Raw genomic sequence first — 17,064 nt, 5'->3', positions numbered from 1 at the left:
CAAAGCGGCAGGCCCAAGGTAACAATTAATAATGTTACCAGATACATGACATATTACCAACAGGCTACATGCCGTGATTTTTATTCATGGTTTGATTGGATGAAGAAGAGTTGGAGATCCACATGCGTGTTACAATCAAATATGTGGCTTTTGTGTGGTAAGAAAGCATACAAAGAGATTCCCTCTGCTTTTTCAGGGACTTGCACTCTAGGGGTAGTGATACCACTGGTGTATAAGTTAGATGCTCTTCCTCGCACCCGCTTGCGCAATAATCACGAAGTCAATGCCCCTATAACACAATATACTGATACTCAGATAGCTCGTAGTATTTTGCCATTATTAGGAGTAGCAATGAATTATAGAGATTTGCATCTCTTAGCTAACTGGACAGAGGCTTTGTTCAATGACACAGTTAAAGGCATGAAATTGATCAATACAGAATTACAGGATGTGATTTTAGCCTCGAAAAGAGGCATATGTGCCTTAATACATAGTCATTGTTGCATGTATGTGCAAGATAATGGTCCTAACATTACCCATACTATACAAGAAATGGAAAACTTGGTGGCTGCACGGCCCTTGCAACCTGCCGTGGGTTTTGATCCATGGGAATGGCTGCTGTCTTGGTTGCCTAACGGTGCCTGGATCAGGAAAACACTTTTGACGGTTATAGGATTAGCCTGTGGCTTGGTTATGTTATGTTGCTGCATTCAATGTTTACCCTCCCTCTTTGGTCAATGCATGACCTGGTTTCAGGCTGCACGCCTCTCCACTGGAATTTCACGTGGAGCCTTCGTTGCGAGGTATCAGCGACTCCCTATCGAGGCTTCCGATGAGTTGATTAACCCTGTTGCTTAAAAATAAAAAGAAAGAGGTGATGTGGGAATGTACACAGGAAATACTCTGTGGGAATGTACACAGGAAATACTCTGTGGGAAAATACACAGGAAACACTCTGTGGGAATGTACAAATGGAGTTCTCTGTGTAAGGCACAGGTTTATTGTTTACACATCTTCCTTGTTTGCATGAGTCATGTATAGGTTAAAGGTTAATGTTTTTGACAAGGAAAGGATCCTGAATAAAAAGGAGCTGGGGCTGAGAGGCAGTCAGCACTTCGCTCAGAGCACTCTGCTCATGCTCTCTATCTGAAACTCTTGACTCTCGTCTCATGATTTCCTCGCACCTAAGAGTCGGCTGGTTCTCCGACATCCTCCAGCACCATAATTCAAAAGCATCAATTCTTCGGCGATCAGCCTTCTTGATGGTCCAGCTCTCACTTCCATACATCACTACTGGGAAAACCATAGCTTTAACTATACGGACCTTTGTCGGCAAGGTGATGTCTCTGCTTTTTAAGATGCTGTCTAGGTTTGTCATTGCTTTTCTCCCAAGAAGCAGGCGTCTTTTAATTTCGTGACTGCTGTCACCATCTGCAGTGATCAAAGAGCCCAAGAAAGTAAAATCTCTCACTGCATCCATTTCTTCCCCTTCTATTTGCCAGGAGGTGATGGGACCAGTGGCCATGATCTTGGTTTTTTTGATGTTGAGCTTCAGACCATATTTTGCGCTCTCCTCTTTCACCCTCATTAAAAGGTTCTTTAATTCCTCCTTACTTTCTGCCATCAAGGTTGTGTCATCTGCATATCTGAGGTTGTTGATATTTCTTCCGGCAATCTTAATTCCGGCTTGGGATTCATCTAGTCCAGCCTTTCGCATGATGAATTCTGCATATAAGTTAAATAAGCAGGGAGACAATATACAACCTTGTCGTACTCCTTTCCCAATTTTGAACCACTCAGTTGTTCCATATCCAGTTCTAACTGTAGCTTCTTGTCCCACATAGAGATTTCTCAGGAGGGAGATGAGGTGATCAGGCACTCCCATTTCTTTAAGAACTTGCCATAGTTTGCTGTGGTCGACACAGTCAAAGGCTTTTGCATAGTCAATGAAGCAGAAGTAGACGTTTTTCCTGGAACTCTCTAGCTTTCTCCATAATCCAGCGCATGTTTGCTATTTGGTCTCTGGTTCCTCTGCCCCTTCGAAATCCAGCTTGCACTTCTGGGAGTTCTCGGTCCACATACTGCTTAAGCCTGCCTTGTAGAATTTTAAGCATAACCTTGCTAGCGTGTGAAATGAGCGCAATTGTGCGGTAGTTGGAGCATTCTTTGGCACTGCCCTTCTTTGGAATTGGGATGTAGACTGATCTTCTCCAATCCTCTGGCCATTGCTGAGTTTTCCAAACTTGCTGGCATATTGGGTGTAGCACCTTATTGGGTGTTAGCTCTAGGGTCCAGCAACCATTTGAATGAGAACAGCATGAAGAGGAATGAAGGGGGGGGAGAGAAGCACAGTTGGTACATTCCACATCCTCATTTTTCGACAAAGGACCTGAGTGCGCGTTCGGTATATATGTCAGGCCTTTGAAACCTGTCTGGGATACGATGGTTTCCTGAAGAAATCAAGGAATGGCGCGGTCTGGCCTGGTCTTCTCTCTCTCCTTCCCTGCACCCCCCTCCCGCTCCAGCAACAATGGTTTGGCCCGGAGCGGAGGGTATAAGAAGTCCCTGTTTCCCGCTCTCGGCGCGCGAGAGGAAGGCGGCGGTTGAGAGAGACAGAGGGATACCAAGCGCGGGCTTTGAAAAGCGCGGGAAGAGCGGCGGGGACTGGAGCCTACCAAGTGAAGTAAGGCTGGGGGGGGAGAGAGGGGGGCTGATAGGTGTGGCGGTTGGCAGGGGAGACGGGAAACAGAAGGATAAGGGGAAGCGCAGGCATGGAGGGGGAGCGAAGTGAGCCGGCTTCCCACAGCGTCCGCCGTTTCGTCTCTCCCTCGGGCTCTGCGCTTTATTTCCCCCCGCCTTCCGCGGAGATGGCATGTCCCGGCAGCCCTTTTAAAAGAACCGCAGCGCCCTGGCTTAAAACTTGAGGGGCGGGAGAAAGCGCTTCCTTCGAAGGCCGCAGCCTCTGCCGGCGGGAGGGTCGGAAGCTTCCGCCGAGGTATGAACGCCCACCCCACCTAAAATAAAAGAAGCCCGGCGGTTAAAAGTAAAGGCTCTTTTTCCCCTTCCCCGGCAGCCGGGGATCTGCGCAAGGCGGGCGTGTAAGAGGCCTCGCCGGCGTCTGAGGGAGCTCGTCCTCTCGCGAGAATGGGCGCGCGGAGGTTGGGGGAGCGGGGTTGCTTAGCGCGTGGGGGTCGCAGAGGCCAGCAATGGCGGCGTCACGTGGCCGCCCGGGACTCGCGCCCTGTGGAGCCTCAGGAGGAGGCCGGGTTGGTTGGGCTGGCCGGGGCACGTGAATGGAGAAATCTGAGGGCTCCCTTGGACAAAGAAAACAGGGATACCAGAGCAAAACAGCAGCCAGTAGGCTTGGTCTTCATCAGGCTTCCCCAAACTTCGGCCTTCTGGATTTTTTGGACTACAGTTCCCATCTTCCCCGACCACTGGTCCTGTTAGCTAGGGATCATGGGAGTTGTAGGCCAAAACATTTGGAGGGCCGCAGTTTGGGGGTGCCTGGTCTTTATTGAAGACTGTGCCACCAGGTGAAACAAGAGGGAAGCCCCTTGCAAAAGGGAACCCAAACTTTTATTAGCTGTTAATTCCCATGTTACACCCTCCCCCCAAAACTACATCACTTATGCATCATGGTTACATCATGAAAGGGGAGGTTTGATGGCAGTCATCTGAGCACCCTGGACCCTGCCCCTTGCCTCCCCTTGCCCTCCACCAAACATCCCTCAAGTGTAACAAAAGAGATATTTACATTTCCCTGTTTCCCAGCCAAGTTAATCGCACCCTTTTGTCTTCATCTGGGCTTGTTATTTCTGGAATGGCTATCAGTCTGGTAGTCGGGTATCAGGATGCCAGGAATTATCACTCAGGCAGAGGGGCTGCTGAGTAGCTGAGCTCACATGTCTATATGAATTTCTGAAGTTTTCCTCTGTGAGCCAGTACATAGGTGCATTTATCAGTGAATTGTTACATGTGGTATTATGCAGCAGAGGCCCTTTGAATAGATAGGAAGAAACTCTGATGACGTGTTTTGTAGGGACAAGTCACAAAAGTGATTGTGATGATTTTGGTAGTGGGGTGCATGTGCATGGTATCTGCTGGAGGGGCAACCCCCCACCTATACATAAATTCCTGCAACAAGGTACGGTAAATGAGATTTTGTGAGAAAGAAGCCATAGAGCGGGCACCCCCCCAAACTCGACCCTCCAGATGTTTTGGGACTACAACTCCCATCACCCCTAGCTCACAAGACCAGTGGTCAGGGATGGTGGGAATTGTAGTCCCAAAACATCTGGAGGGCAGAGTTTGGGCATGCCTGCCGCAGAGGGGGAAAGCGGAGGAGCAGTAACATCAATAGAGGGGGGCAGGTGAAGGCTTAACAGTAGTTTTTCTTTCTATCCTTAATCTCTTCTCCCCCCCCTTTCAGTATTCTTAGAAACAGCCAGGTGTATTAAAATTCAGTATGCTAAACTGCAGGAAATGCTAGTTCCTGAGCCTATTTCCTCCTTCCCCTGCACATAATGCAGGGGTCAGCAGCAACCTTTCGGTCCACCGTGCCTCAGACCATGTGGTGGGCCAGACTATATTTTGAAAAATAATAAGAATGAACGAATTCCTATGCCCCACAAATAACACAGATATGCATTTTAAATAAAAGCACACATTCTGCTCATGTAAAAACACGCTGATTCCTGGACCGTCCACAGGCTGGATTTGGAAGGTGATTGGGCCGCATCCGGGCCTTAGGTTGCCTACTCCTGACATAATATACAGTCGTGTGTTTTGCAATCTCTTTGGAGACTCGCAAGACAAAGTTTCCTATGGCTGTGATTTGCAGGAGGAATTTTTTTCCATTTTTTCCCCGGTCACACAAATGCGCTTTCCAAGACGAAATTTTTGCTATAAGAAACTGCTTGCGGAATGAATGAATTTAGAGTTGACTGTATCCAACTCTGTAATGTAGGTAGGCAAACTCTGCCCTCCAGATGTTTTGGGACTACAGTGGTACCTCGCAAGAAAAATGCCTCGCGCAACGAAAAATTCGCAAGATAGCGTTTTGCGCTGCGCAAGGCATCTCTCAATACGAATTCGTCTATGGCTGTGCTTCGCAAGACGCTTCAGCTCCGGGGGACTGGCAACTGGCGCTTGCTCGCTTGGCTCGGGGAAGGCAGGCGGCAACAGCTTGCCTTGCCGGGGGGGGTTGCCACCTGCCTTCCCCGAGCCCTTGCTTGGCTCGGGGAAGGCAGGCGCAGGGGCGTACAGTAGCGAGGCGCCGTGACACCCGGGGCAGCAAATTGCCATGCACCTGGGTGCCACGGCGTCAAACTTCTCCCCGCCGCCGCCACTTGTAAAAGCAGGCATTGGCAAGCGGCGATGGGGGTGGGGAGAAGTTTGACGGGGAACAGGGAAGGAGGAGGAGCCGCCTGCCCCTTCTTCCTCTGCTCGCGATCCCAGCGCTAGAGCTGAGCCACCGGCAAACCTCAGCCATCCGTACAGGGATGCGGCTGCCGAGCGGAGGAGCCTGAGCGGCAGCATCCCCATACAAGGTTGAGGTTTGCCAGCAGCTTGCCAATGCCTGCTTTTTTACAAGCGGCGATGGGGGGTGGGGAGCAGTTTGATGCTGCGGCACCCGGGTGCATGGCAATTTGCTGCCCCGGGCGTCACGTTGCCTTGCCATGTCCCTGCGCCTGGTTTCCCCGAGGCAAGCAAGGGCTTGGGGAAGGCAGGCGGCAATAGCCCCGGCAAGCAGCGCCCGCTGCGCTTTGGCTCTGGGGAACTGCCGGCGGCGCTTGCTCGCTTGGCTCGGGGAAGGCAGGCAGGCGGCAACAGCCCCGGCAAACAGTGCCCGCTGTTGCCACCTGCCTGCCTTCCTTCCCGGAGCCAAGTGAGCAAGCGCCGCTGCCGCCGCCAGTCCCCCGGAACCCATAGGAATGCATTAATTAAATTTCAATGCATTCCTATGGGAAACCACACTTCGCAAGACTAAATTTTTGTAAGATGAAATGACTCGCGGAACGAATTAATTTCTTCTTGTGAGGTACCGCTGTACAATCCCTATCACCCTTGACCATGGGCGTACCCAGCGAGGGGCGGGGGGGCAGCTGCCCCCTCTAGAAGCAAAAAAAAATTAGGCTTCCGGTTCAGTGCCAGCGTCGTCCGGCGGGGTCCGTCTCAAGCTCCGAGGCGACCCGACTCTGCAAGGGGGGGGGAAGCAGCGGGAGCGCCGCTGCACCCCATAGAACCCCAAATTGAGCGTTTTGGGGGCAGAATTAGCCCAGCAGCGCCCCAATCCCGACTCCCCAACTCTCCGGTAGGTTCTAATAAGAGCTCCGGAGCGAGATGGGTTGTAGTTGCGGGGGCCATTTTGGAGCGCCATCACTACCCTTGCAGGGAGAAGCTCCGTGCCGGAGGCGGAGAGTGCTGGATTTTTCCAAAGAAGGATTTGAGTAAATAAAAAAAGGATTTAAAATTTGGAACGGGGGTGAGATTTGAAAAACGGAAGCCAATCTCCCCCCTACTGATTTAAAGACGAAGCAGCTTAAGGAAGACTCCCGGTGCCGGGGCAAAGAACTTTACCGCTTGAATATTTCCAAAAACTGACTTAAGATTCTCCCCCAGAGGCAGGGTAAAGGGGGAGAACGGTTTCAGATTGTAAAAACCCTGCAAGCATATGTAATTGAAGAAGAGACCCTCTCCATACCCTGAAAATAGGCACCCCGAACAGAACAGTGAGTGGAAAATAATGGGGTGAGGGAAAGGAAGGAACTGACTTTTAAAGATTTTCGGTTTGATATTTGAGGGCTGAACGCAGCCTTTTGGAAATAATTAAGAAGTTGAAGATAAAATACATTGAATATAATGCATCCAGTTTGGACTAAGGAATAATTATAACTTGTAACCACTTCCTGTTTCCCAAGTTTTGCTCTGACCTTGAAAAGCTAGAAAAATGTCAACAAGAGATTACACACCTGGCTTCCAGGAGAAAGTTTTCAGACTCTTGTGGGAAATAAAAATTAGTATGCATAAGACTCAACAACAATTGGAAGGAATAAACCAAGATGTACAGAAAGATGAGACTCTTCAAGAAATGGTGCAAGAGGATAAAAAGACTGATTTGAACTACAACAAAACTGAAGAAAATGGGGATGGGACACAGGATCCGCAAAAGAACAAAGAAATAGCCGAGAGTTGGAATACCCCTCCTTTCGAGGGGGAGAAGCAAGAATTTCTGAAGAGACAGAAAACCCACAAGAAATGCATCCTGCAAAGAAGAAAGGACTTCTGGGGGGAGGAGAATAGAGAAGCCTGGACTGGAAAATTTGTCAGGAAGGGGGTGGGATGAAGGAGGAAAGTATTCTGTTTAACAGGATGGATTAAAAAAAAAAAGGACTGAAAACTGGATCATGGACTTTGGTACTTGCTGGACTGGAGGGGGAAGGCCGAGATCGGGGGGGTGGGGTGGGAGAATTGGGGATAAGGAGAAAATTTAGAATTGGGAATGCAAATAGGTTTTAAGAATATGGGAGTTTTTGGGAAAAATTGGGGCATGGGAAGAAAAAGAATGATGATGAGATAGAAACAAGATTTAGGAGTTATTTAGAAGTATTATAAAAGAGATTGATAAATAATTCAGGGGACGATTGGGGGTTCCTCTTCCTCTTGTCGGCCTTCTGCGCGCAGGGAGCTCTTGGTGGCAGGGGGGGGGCTCCTGGGGCGGGGAGGGAGGGAAGACCCAATTGGAAAAAGAACCATTGCCTCTCCCCTTCTTTCCTCTAGATTAGAAACTCTCTGTGGCAGGGGGAGTGCTGGGGGGTGGGGGGGAGAGAATGAGAAATGATGATAGAAGAAAATTTAATAGAAAATGAGGATGTTATTGATATAAGATTGGAGAATTTCGAAAATAGAGTGGGGGATATGACAAGAAAACTGCTTAAATGATGTTGAAAATGAAAATCAGAAAAGGGGGGAGGTAGGGGAAGCCCATAACACAATGGTTTGGAAAAAAGATTTATTCTATTTTTTTTCTGTTTCTTTTTCTTTTTTATGTGTTTTTCTCTTTTTCTCTTTTTCTTTTTTCCTGATGATTTTTGGTAAAGTTTAAATAGTTGGGTGGACACTCACCTTCTCTCTTCTTATTACCCTAGGACTCCTCGGTGGCAGGGGGGCGTTGCTGGGGTGAGGAGGGAGGGCTGGGGATAAGCCCAATTATAAAAGGCACCGCCTTCGACTGCGCACTGTTCATGGGAATACCTTGTGGCAGGAGGGATCTCATGGAGGGTGGGTTAGAAGAAGGTGGAAATTATGTTACTTAATTGTGTATGTGTCTTTGTTTTGTTAATATGCAAAATTAATAAAAATTATTATAAAAAAAATAGAAGCAAAAAAAATCAAATGGTTATAAAGTGATGAAACGAAACAAAATTTGGTAGGGCAATGGCGAATAATCAGTAGTTTACCACACTGAAATGGTGTAAAAATGGTGTATCTAGAGCCACCTAGCGACTGGTAGAGGAATCTATGTCAGCCAGCCAGTGGGATTCACGGGAGGGAGAGGTCTCTAGCGGGCTCTAGTAGAGAGAAGAGGGGTCTAGTGAGTTCCGTGTCACTATACTGAGCTGCCCGCCGCTAGTTGATCAGTATTTTAGTTGAATGCGAGGCGTTAGTTAGCATTCACTGTTAATGTTTACTAAGTGTTTCTTTGAAACAACCAATTGTTCGAATTTTTTCCAGTTATAGTTTATAAGTTTACCTTCTTATTTACATTTAGAAGACATCAAGGCTGCCTAAATGGATATAAGAAACTGGTTCCAAAAAGGTAAGTTAAGTAATTTCTGTAGAAAATTAAATTTTAAATTAAAACTTTATTTAATTTTATGCTAAAATGTTACTTTTATTTGTAAAAATATATTAATATCTAGGAACTAGGATGATTAGGTTTGATTTGATCAGAAAATTTTCTACTGCATACCATATTTTATAACTTTCTTTCTCCCCTCTCTAAGTTTATTATTTTTCTAAATTATACATTTTAGAACACCATTGATTTAAAAATTAGATTTAAAAACATTTAAAGTGCCCTATTATGGAAAAAATTAAATTTTCATTTCTATCTCCATGAATTTCAGTTTTTTATGAGTGAAAGTTATTTTATAGTATTGCTTAGATCTTTAGTGACAGTTTGGACTTGATGAATTTATTTCACCACAATCTGAATTTATAAAATCAAATATTATTGAGTAAACTCCTACTATTCCAAATTAGGCTCGCAGTGTCCCTAATGTGGAATACTATTGAATATTGGACTCGCGTTTAGGGAAAAAAAAAACCAGTGGAGTTTTCAAATTTCTCAAATACAAATCAAAAATAACATTTATTATATGTTCACCAACAAGTAATAATAAGAGAGGTTTATTATAATCAATGTTATGCTGTTTATTATTGTATTATTCAAAGGAGCTGAGTCTGACTTGTCTGCAGGCAAATCTAATGCTAAAATTATTACATCATTTAATTTTATTTTTTGGATGAATGATTGTTAATGGTTTGTGTACTATGTTAATTTCTATGATTTTCAGACAGAAAATCTCTCAAACGGAAAAAGGATCAAGATGACAGTAGTGGAAGTGGAAGCAATGATGGTGATGAGGATGGAACTCAGCTGACCGAACCATCAGATTTGGAGTCGATTATGGAACAAGGGTCTAGTAATTCTTCACCGGTACACGTTGATGTCCAGTTGCAAAGTGGTCACCAGAGGATGATTGAAGAAAAACAAATATTGTTATCAATCATTTATTGTATCATATTTTGTGGAACTCATGATTTGCCGCTTAGAGGAAAGGAAGGAGATGAGGGGGTTTTCTTTGGCCTTTTGAGAACTGGCTGTGGTGATGAGAAGCTAAAGAGTTACTTGGATAGATGTCGAAAAAATGCAGTTTACACTTCACCAAAAATTCAAAATGAGATTATAAGATTATGTGGTGAAGTTGTCAAAGAAAGAATTATCGAAGATTGTAAACAAGCAAAAGCTTACTCTGTAATAGCTGATGAAACAGCAGATATCGCAGGAAAAGAACAGCTTCCTATCGGATTGCGGTTTTATGATGAGAGTCAAAAAAAAATCAGAGAGGAATTTGTAGGCTATGTTGAGCTGAAATCTCAAGAAGCCCCTACAATCGCTAGCGCAATTCAGAGTTTTTTAGTTGATCAGAATCTTCCAGCAGAGAATTGCGTTGGATTTGGATTTGACGGATGTTCTACGATGGCTGGAAAAGAAGGTAGTGTGCAGGCCATTCTGAAGAAAAAGTACAGTAAATCTTTATTTTTCCATTGCTCAAGCCACAAACTAAATCTTGTGGTCAATGATGCTAGCACACTACCAGAAATAAGAAACATAATTGCAACGGTTCAGGATACAATATCCTTCTTTAGTGAGTCGTCAGCCCGCAGGAATTTGGTTCCCAATCTATCAAGACTCTGTGAGACCAGACGGTCTGAGAAATACAAGAGCATAAGAAATTTTTCAGAAAGCTTCCATGAAATCGTCAATGCACTAGAACATCTCTCAGTCGAAGGAAACTATGCTACAAGAACATCTGCCCATCTATTGCACTGTGTAGTTACTAAACCAAGTTTCATCGTAGGTTTAGTCATGATTGCAGAATACGCTGCGATTTTGGAACCCGCTGCGAACGTTCTGCAAGGTAAAAATATGGATTTGATTAGGGTGAGGAAACATATTGGTCTAATCCTTGATCTCATCAAGACGCATCAACAAGAAATTGAGCATGTTTCTGATGAATTACTTAAAAAAGCACATGATATCGCAGAGAAAGTCGGGGTTGAATTATCAGTACCACGAATCTCTCAAAAGCAAATACGCACAGGTAATCCGCCATCTGAGACTGCGATTGAATACTGGAGACGGTCGTTGATCATCCCTTATCTTGACTCCCTAACTTTATCTTTGAATGTTAGATTCTCACATGAAAATACACCTGCTTTTGCCTTATCCCATCTTCATCCTTCATACATGCTAAAAATGGCTTCAAGAGATTTGGAAAAAAATGCAAAGCCCTTCATGGAGTTTTATGAGTTGGGTGATATCGCTGCAGAATTAAAATTGTGGTATAATCTGTGGAAAGAGAAGGATTTAGCAGCAGACACATTACAGGACATTGAAGTGGCTGCACTTTTGGAGGAGGCTAATATTTTTTTTCCTGCAACAAGGCACGCACTCCTCATTTTAAGTGCTTTCCCATCCACCACAGCTACTGTTGAACGATCTTTCAGCACCCTTCGAAGGGTAAAGACCTGGCTCAGAAGTACAATGGGAGAGGAAAGACTGACTGGGCTGTGTTTGATGAGCGTCCATCGGAAATTCTTCAAAGAAAATCAGGACTGGATTGAATTGAAAGTTTTGAACAAGTTTTGTTCAAACCCAAGAAAAACGATATTAGTATAAGACATGTAACTAGAATAAAAATTAATTCCCCCCCCAAGCAAATAATTGTAACAACTACCGTAATAAAGAACTGCTATAATTATATATAATGAAATGTTTGTTTCATTCGCCTTTTCCATGCTGAAATGTCACAACCTGAACGACCATGGCATGCCCCCCTCCCCTAGTTTTGATCCTGGGTACGCCCCTGACCCTGACCACTGGTCCTGCTAGCTAGGGATCATGGGAGTTGTAGTCCAAAAACATCTGGAGGGCCGGGTTTGCCTTTGCCTGCTTCGTGTCATCTTGCCTTCAGTGTTGCCTGTTTGTTTTGGTTGCTAACGAACATGGTGTCAGAGAAGGCATAAAACAAATCCCCCCACTTGCAGCTTCAGGTCATAAACTGAAGCAAACTTTCCCATTGAAAGTAATGGAAAGTGGATTAATCCGTTCCAGACGGGTCTGCGGCGTTCATAAACCGAAAATTCGTAAACTGAGGTGTTCATAAACCGAGGTTCCACTGTATATGCACTTCTCTAGCAGTTTCACTCTTCCTTGGAATAATATAATAATTAATAATAATACTTTATTATTTATATCCCGCCCATCTGGCTGGGTTTCCCCAGCCAGTCTGGGGCGGCTTCCAACAGACATTAAAATACAATTAATCTATTAAACATTAAAAAGCTTAATGGTAACAGTGAACTACAGGGGTCCTCAAACTGACCGCAGGCCAGATCTGGCCCACCAGGATCCCGAACCTGGTCCGCCTGGCAATTGCAGAACCCGCCGCCGTCTTAACGGGTCTATGGCGAAAGGAAGTATGGTGTCCCATGCACTAATGCGGTTGGCTGGTTGCATGGAGGGAGTGGTGCATACATAAGGGAGGGATGATGCGATCCTGTGCATGAGCAGCAGGCGGGCTGGTGCTTTTGCGTTCTCTATGGTTCGTGGCTGAGAGTTCCTTTGGCTGTGTGAGGCAAGTGACTCGGGTGAGGCAGCCGCGGGGAGAGGGGGGAAGCTGGCTGCCCCCCCTTCCCTTTTCAGCCGTTATGCTCGGAGGCAGGGCAGGGAAGTGGCCATTTTGGGCCCGGGGAGCCTCATTCTGCCGCCCCTCAGGTGTTTTTTTTTGTTTGTTTTTTGGAAAAATAATTTTTATTCATTTTATAAGAACAAACAAACAATAAAGAAAAACAAAACAAAAACAACACAAATAATTCTTACAATTTCATAACTTTTTCTAAATAGCATTAGGTGACTTTCCCCGGTCCCCCCATCTGAATTCCAATTCTAATCATCTTTGGTAGTTTCCAAAATTAAAAATTAATCAAATTTTCACACTAAAACATTCCAGCACTTAACCTAAATCCTACATTAACACCAAAAGCCTATATCAACTTCCCTAAGGAATATAATGTGTTCAATATTAAAATTTTTCAAATATATTTTAAAATTCTTCCATTCTTCCTCCACAGCCTCTTCTTCCTGGTCGCGGAGTCTCCCAGTCAGTTCGGCAAGTTCCATAAAGTCCATCTTCATTTGCCATTCATCTATAGTTGATATCTCTTGAGTCTTCCAATTCTTGGCAAGTAATCTCGCAGCAATTGTGGCATACAGAAAGAATGTACCATATTTGGGGGGGATTTATTGTCCTATTCAAGTAAAAAGGCTTCTGGTTTTTAAATAAGTGTTGTTCAACTGTTTTCAGGATTGAGATAGGCAGCTGCTGAGGCATCTCTCCTCCAGCCTCCTTGGTCGGGGTCAGGCACGACCAGGTTTTAAAATGGGCTCCCCCATATTTAATGTGCATTATCACTTAACATTGCAAGATATATTTGGAAATAGATTCATCACATTTAAAATAATGAAAAAGCGAAAATACAGCATGAGCATTGACCATTTGCATTACAGTGGTACCCGGGTTTAAGTACACAATTTGTTCTGGAAGTCTGTACTTAACCTGAAGCGTACTTAACCTGAAGCAAACTTTCCCATTGAAAGTAATGGAAAGTGGATGAATCCGTTCCAGACAGGTCTGTGGAGTACTTAAACTGAAAGTACTCAAACCGAAGCGTACTTAAACCGAGGTATGACTGTACTGCTGAGCGCTGACATTTATTTTATTTTAGTCATTATTGCTCTTACAGTATATTGTTTTTGTAGCTCTATTTATTGGTATTTTACTAATAGCAATTTTCAATCCCTAGGAAATCATTATGTCAAGAAAAAGAAGAATTGATTCTGAAATGTTGAAACTAAGGTATGGATTGACAACTCAGCAAAATACTTTTGTGAAGCAAGAGGAGCTAAATACATCATCATTGCGAGCAAGTTTTCAAGTTGCCAAGCTCATAGCACGTACTGGCAGACCCTTCGGGTATGGAGAATTTGTTAAAGAATGCATTATTTCTGCTTCCAAAGAGTTGTGTCCGGAGAAGACTGATTTATTTAGAACATTGAGTCTTTCAGGACCTGCAGTTACACGTAGCATTGAAGAAATGGGGGGAAATTTGCACGAACATTTGCAAAACTCCTCGAAAAAACTTTGTTATTTTTCATTGGCACTTGATGAAAGCACTGATGTTCGTGATTCTGCACAACTTCTAATTTTCATTCGTGGGACAAATGATAATTTTGAAGTCACAGAGGAGCTTGCTGCACTGCAAAGCATCAACGGAACAACAACAGAAGAGGATATCTTTGAAAAAGTTTGCCAAACTCTGCGTGATTTGGAGCTGGACTGGGCTAAACTTGCCAGTGTCACAACAGATGGTGCTCCTAGCATGAGAGGAGTGGTTGCACGCATCAACCAAGAGATGGACAGACACAATCTGCCACATCCCATAGCCATACACAGCCTTATCCACCAACAAGCGCTGTGTTGTAAAAAGTCACTGAAGTTTGACTCTGTCATGAAAACTGTGGTATCTTGTGTGAACTTCATTAGAACTCATGCACTAAACCACAGTCAGTTTCAGGAATTTCTGTCCGAGTTAAATGTTGAGCGTGAAGATATTCCGTACCACACAGAAGTCCCTTGGCTGAGTCGAGGGAGAGTTTTGAAACATTTTTATGATTTGCTTCCACATGTTTCTGATTTCATGCTCATGAAAAACAAAGAAGTACCAGAGCTCAAAGATGCAGAATGGAAATGGCACCTTGCCTTTCTGACAGACGTAACAGAGCTACTCAACACTTTCAATGTACAACTTCGAGTAAAGGGGAAGCTCGTCTGTGATATGTTTTCACATGTGAAAGCGTTTCAAGCAAAATTGGATCTCCTCATTAATCAAGTGAAGGAGGAAAACTTCTGCCATCTCCCCACCACTCAAAACCTGTCGGCGGGAAAACCAGCAGTTTTATTCCCAAACAAAACGTGTGTGGATTTACTGGAAATTTTGCAAAGGGAGTTTCAAACTCGATTTGAAGAGCTTCACATCCATGAGCAGCACATACAGCTTTTCCAGAACCCATTTTCTGTTGACTTCGAAACTGCTGAAACAATTTACCAATTGGAATTGATTGACCTACAGACTTGTGATTCCCTGAAAGACAAATTTGAATCAAGCAGGCTCACTAGTTTCTATGCCTCTCTCCCCTCTGAGACATACCTAAATCTCAGGAACCATGCACTCAAATTTGCAGCCATCTTTGGCAGCACCTATGTCTGTGAACAGACTTTTTCCCAACTGAAACGTCTGAAATCCTCAACCGGATCCAGACTAACAGATGAACACTTGCATCACTTGCTACGACTAGCAGTGACAAAAATGGAACCGGATATTGACTATCTCGTCAGCCAAAAGCAGGTCCATACTTTCCATTGAAATATATAAGTTTGTGTTGATTAAAATTGTTCCTCTCCTGCATGGGGTGAATGGGGGACCCTGTTGCAACAGTTTAATAAAGGCCAGGCTTACTAGCCACTTTGCTTTTCAATATACAGTACTCTGATTGGCCTCTTGATGAAGTTTCTTTACTGGGAGAGTTTCTGTGGGTGCCCTTAGAGGCACAGGCAGATGCTGCAATGGCAAAAAAAAACCCTCCTAGGAGAACATAAACTCTTCCACACACCCCAGCTTTCACAGCTGGCCAATTCTTCCTTGGAGTTTGTGCCAAACATTGGGGGGGGGGTACTTTTGAGGTTTTAAAAGGTGTTACACACCTTTGTGGGGGTCCCTCCTCGCAATTTGGTGGGGAGACACTGCTGCCAGGCCAATAAAGATCAATAGTTTGTGTCCTTTTCAGGTTTATGCATTTCCTTAATTTTACAAACATTTTAACGTGTCAAAACTTGACTTCCTTCCCCCTCTTTCTGCAGTTCCTTAAAGCTATTAATCTGCATATCCAAATTCATTTAATTTGCTCACTTACCTATTTTAAATATATATACTTGTCAAACTGCAGGTCATTACAACAATCCTGCTAATGTTTTTATCTGTTTGCAAATTTATCTGTAAATATTCAATAAAGCATTTCCATTATTTTATTTAAAAGTTTGTCTTGTTTTCGTATTCCATAAGTTTTTGTTTCCCTTGGGTGGGGGGGAGATGGGCTGTAAAAGCCAACCAGAATTTTCTTACAACAGGGCTCCTCCCTTCCTCTTGCCGCTGGAAGTAGGAACCCTGTTGCGGCAGACCAAATAAAGGAACCAATGTCATGGGCTGGATGGACGCAAAGGAATGGTGGGAGGAACCACCTGGGAAGACCCTCCCCCCCCCATGGGAAGAAGGCTCAGAGCCCCCCAGGGAGTGGGATGGCGATGAGTGGCCAGAGGGAAAAGACAGGGAAGAGGTGGTGTTCAAAATCTCCTTTGGCAACATTTAAATCGGGCATCCCCAAACTTCGGCCCTCCAGATGTTTTGGACTACAATTCCCATCTTCCCCAACCACTGGTCCTGTTAGCTAGGGATCATGGGAGTTGTAGGCCAAAACATCTGGAGGGCCGCAGTTTGGGGATGCCTGATTTAAATCATGGTGGGGAGGAATCTAGTGTATTAAATGCACATTTGTCCAGTTGAAGCTGGGGAATGAAACACTCCCCCATTCCAACTTGCACCCCGAAACATACTTGCCAGCATCAAATAGCGAGGAGGAGAGAGGGTCTTCCCCATCCCAAGCTGTTGGGCTTCACCCCTGAACCTATTTGACCACCTTCGCTCAGCACATGCGATGCTTAGCCAAGAATGTCTCTGAGCATGCACAGAGCAGCCTTCCTCCTCACCCGACAGAGTTGAGCTGCAGCCGCTGTGGCTGGTTGCACAGGGCAAGTGTTAAGGCACCTTCAGCCTGCAGGATGCCAGATCTGGCTCGGCTCTTGGCTGCAATTCCTGCATAGCAGGGGGTTGGACTAGATGACTCTGGGTTCCCTTTCCAGCTCTACAATTCCGTGACCTGCATGCAGCCAGTAATAATCTGCTTTAGGCCTCTCTGCACCTCCCCAGCCAGCCCTTGGGCAAGAAAGGTTATTCTTTCCATTTTCTGACACGGCCTTTGCAACAGCTGGATGGGTCCAGCGCTGCTCTTGAAGGGGGAGCAATGCCGCTATCTGTCACGCAAGCGCTGGAGGGGAAGGAGTCAGAGGCAGGATGAGGCCAAGGGGCCGATGGTATGCC

General features: G+C 44.9%; 1 protein-coding gene and 1 non-coding gene across 6 annotated transcripts; both read left to right on the top strand.

The window, feature by feature from the left end:
- The first annotated feature begins 2,550 nt into the window (after positions 1 to 2,550).
- Positions 2,551 to 15,949, top strand: LOC118095778 (general transcription factor II-I repeat domain-containing protein 2-like). 5 transcript variants are annotated; one of them, XM_060281980.1, is made up of 4 exons: positions 2,551 to 2,683; positions 8,774 to 8,821; positions 12,925 to 13,536; positions 13,657 to 15,949. In XM_060281980.1, exon 4 carries the CDS (start codon positions 13,666 to 13,668, stop codon positions 15,274 to 15,276), a length of 1,611 nt encoding a protein of 536 aa, XP_060137963.1. In that variant the 5' UTR covers positions 2,551 to 2,683; positions 8,774 to 8,821; positions 12,925 to 13,536; positions 13,657 to 13,665; the 3' UTR covers positions 15,277 to 15,949. The 5 variants fall into 5 exon arrangements, with proteins under 5 accessions (XP_060137963.1, XP_034992903.2, XP_060137961.1 ...); XM_060281978.1 differs by having other exon boundaries at positions 2,555 to 2,683; positions 12,925 to 13,034; XM_035137012.2 differs by lacking the exons at positions 12,925 to 13,536; positions 13,657 to 15,949 and adding an exon at positions 9,582 to 11,835.
- On the top strand, positions 11,757 to 11,853 carry LOC118095939 (small nucleolar RNA SNORA13). Its single transcript, XR_004693852.2, has one exon. It is a non-coding gene; the product is annotated as a small nucleolar RNA SNORA13 (small nucleolar RNA).
- Positions 15,950 to 17,064: the final 1,115 nt, after the last annotated feature.

Source organism: Zootoca vivipara, chromosome 13, assembly GCF_963506605.1.
Source record: "Zootoca vivipara chromosome 13, rZooViv1.1, whole genome shotgun sequence".
NCBI classification, from domain to species: domain Eukaryota; kingdom Metazoa; phylum Chordata; class Lepidosauria; order Squamata; family Lacertidae; genus Zootoca; species Zootoca vivipara.
This window is presented reverse-complemented; position numbering and strand designations above follow the sequence as displayed.

What these genes read in the sequence shown, in the direction of transcription:
- LOC118095778 (XM_035137012.2), top strand. Translation starts at nt 8,794, where the DNA reads ATGGATATAAGAAACTGGTTCCAAAAAG. An exon ending in AAGAAACTGGTTCCAAAAAG is followed by an intron (nt 8,822 to 9,581) that starts GTAAGTTAAGTA and finishes TATGATTTTCAG; the next exon opens with ACAGAAAATCTCTCAAACGG.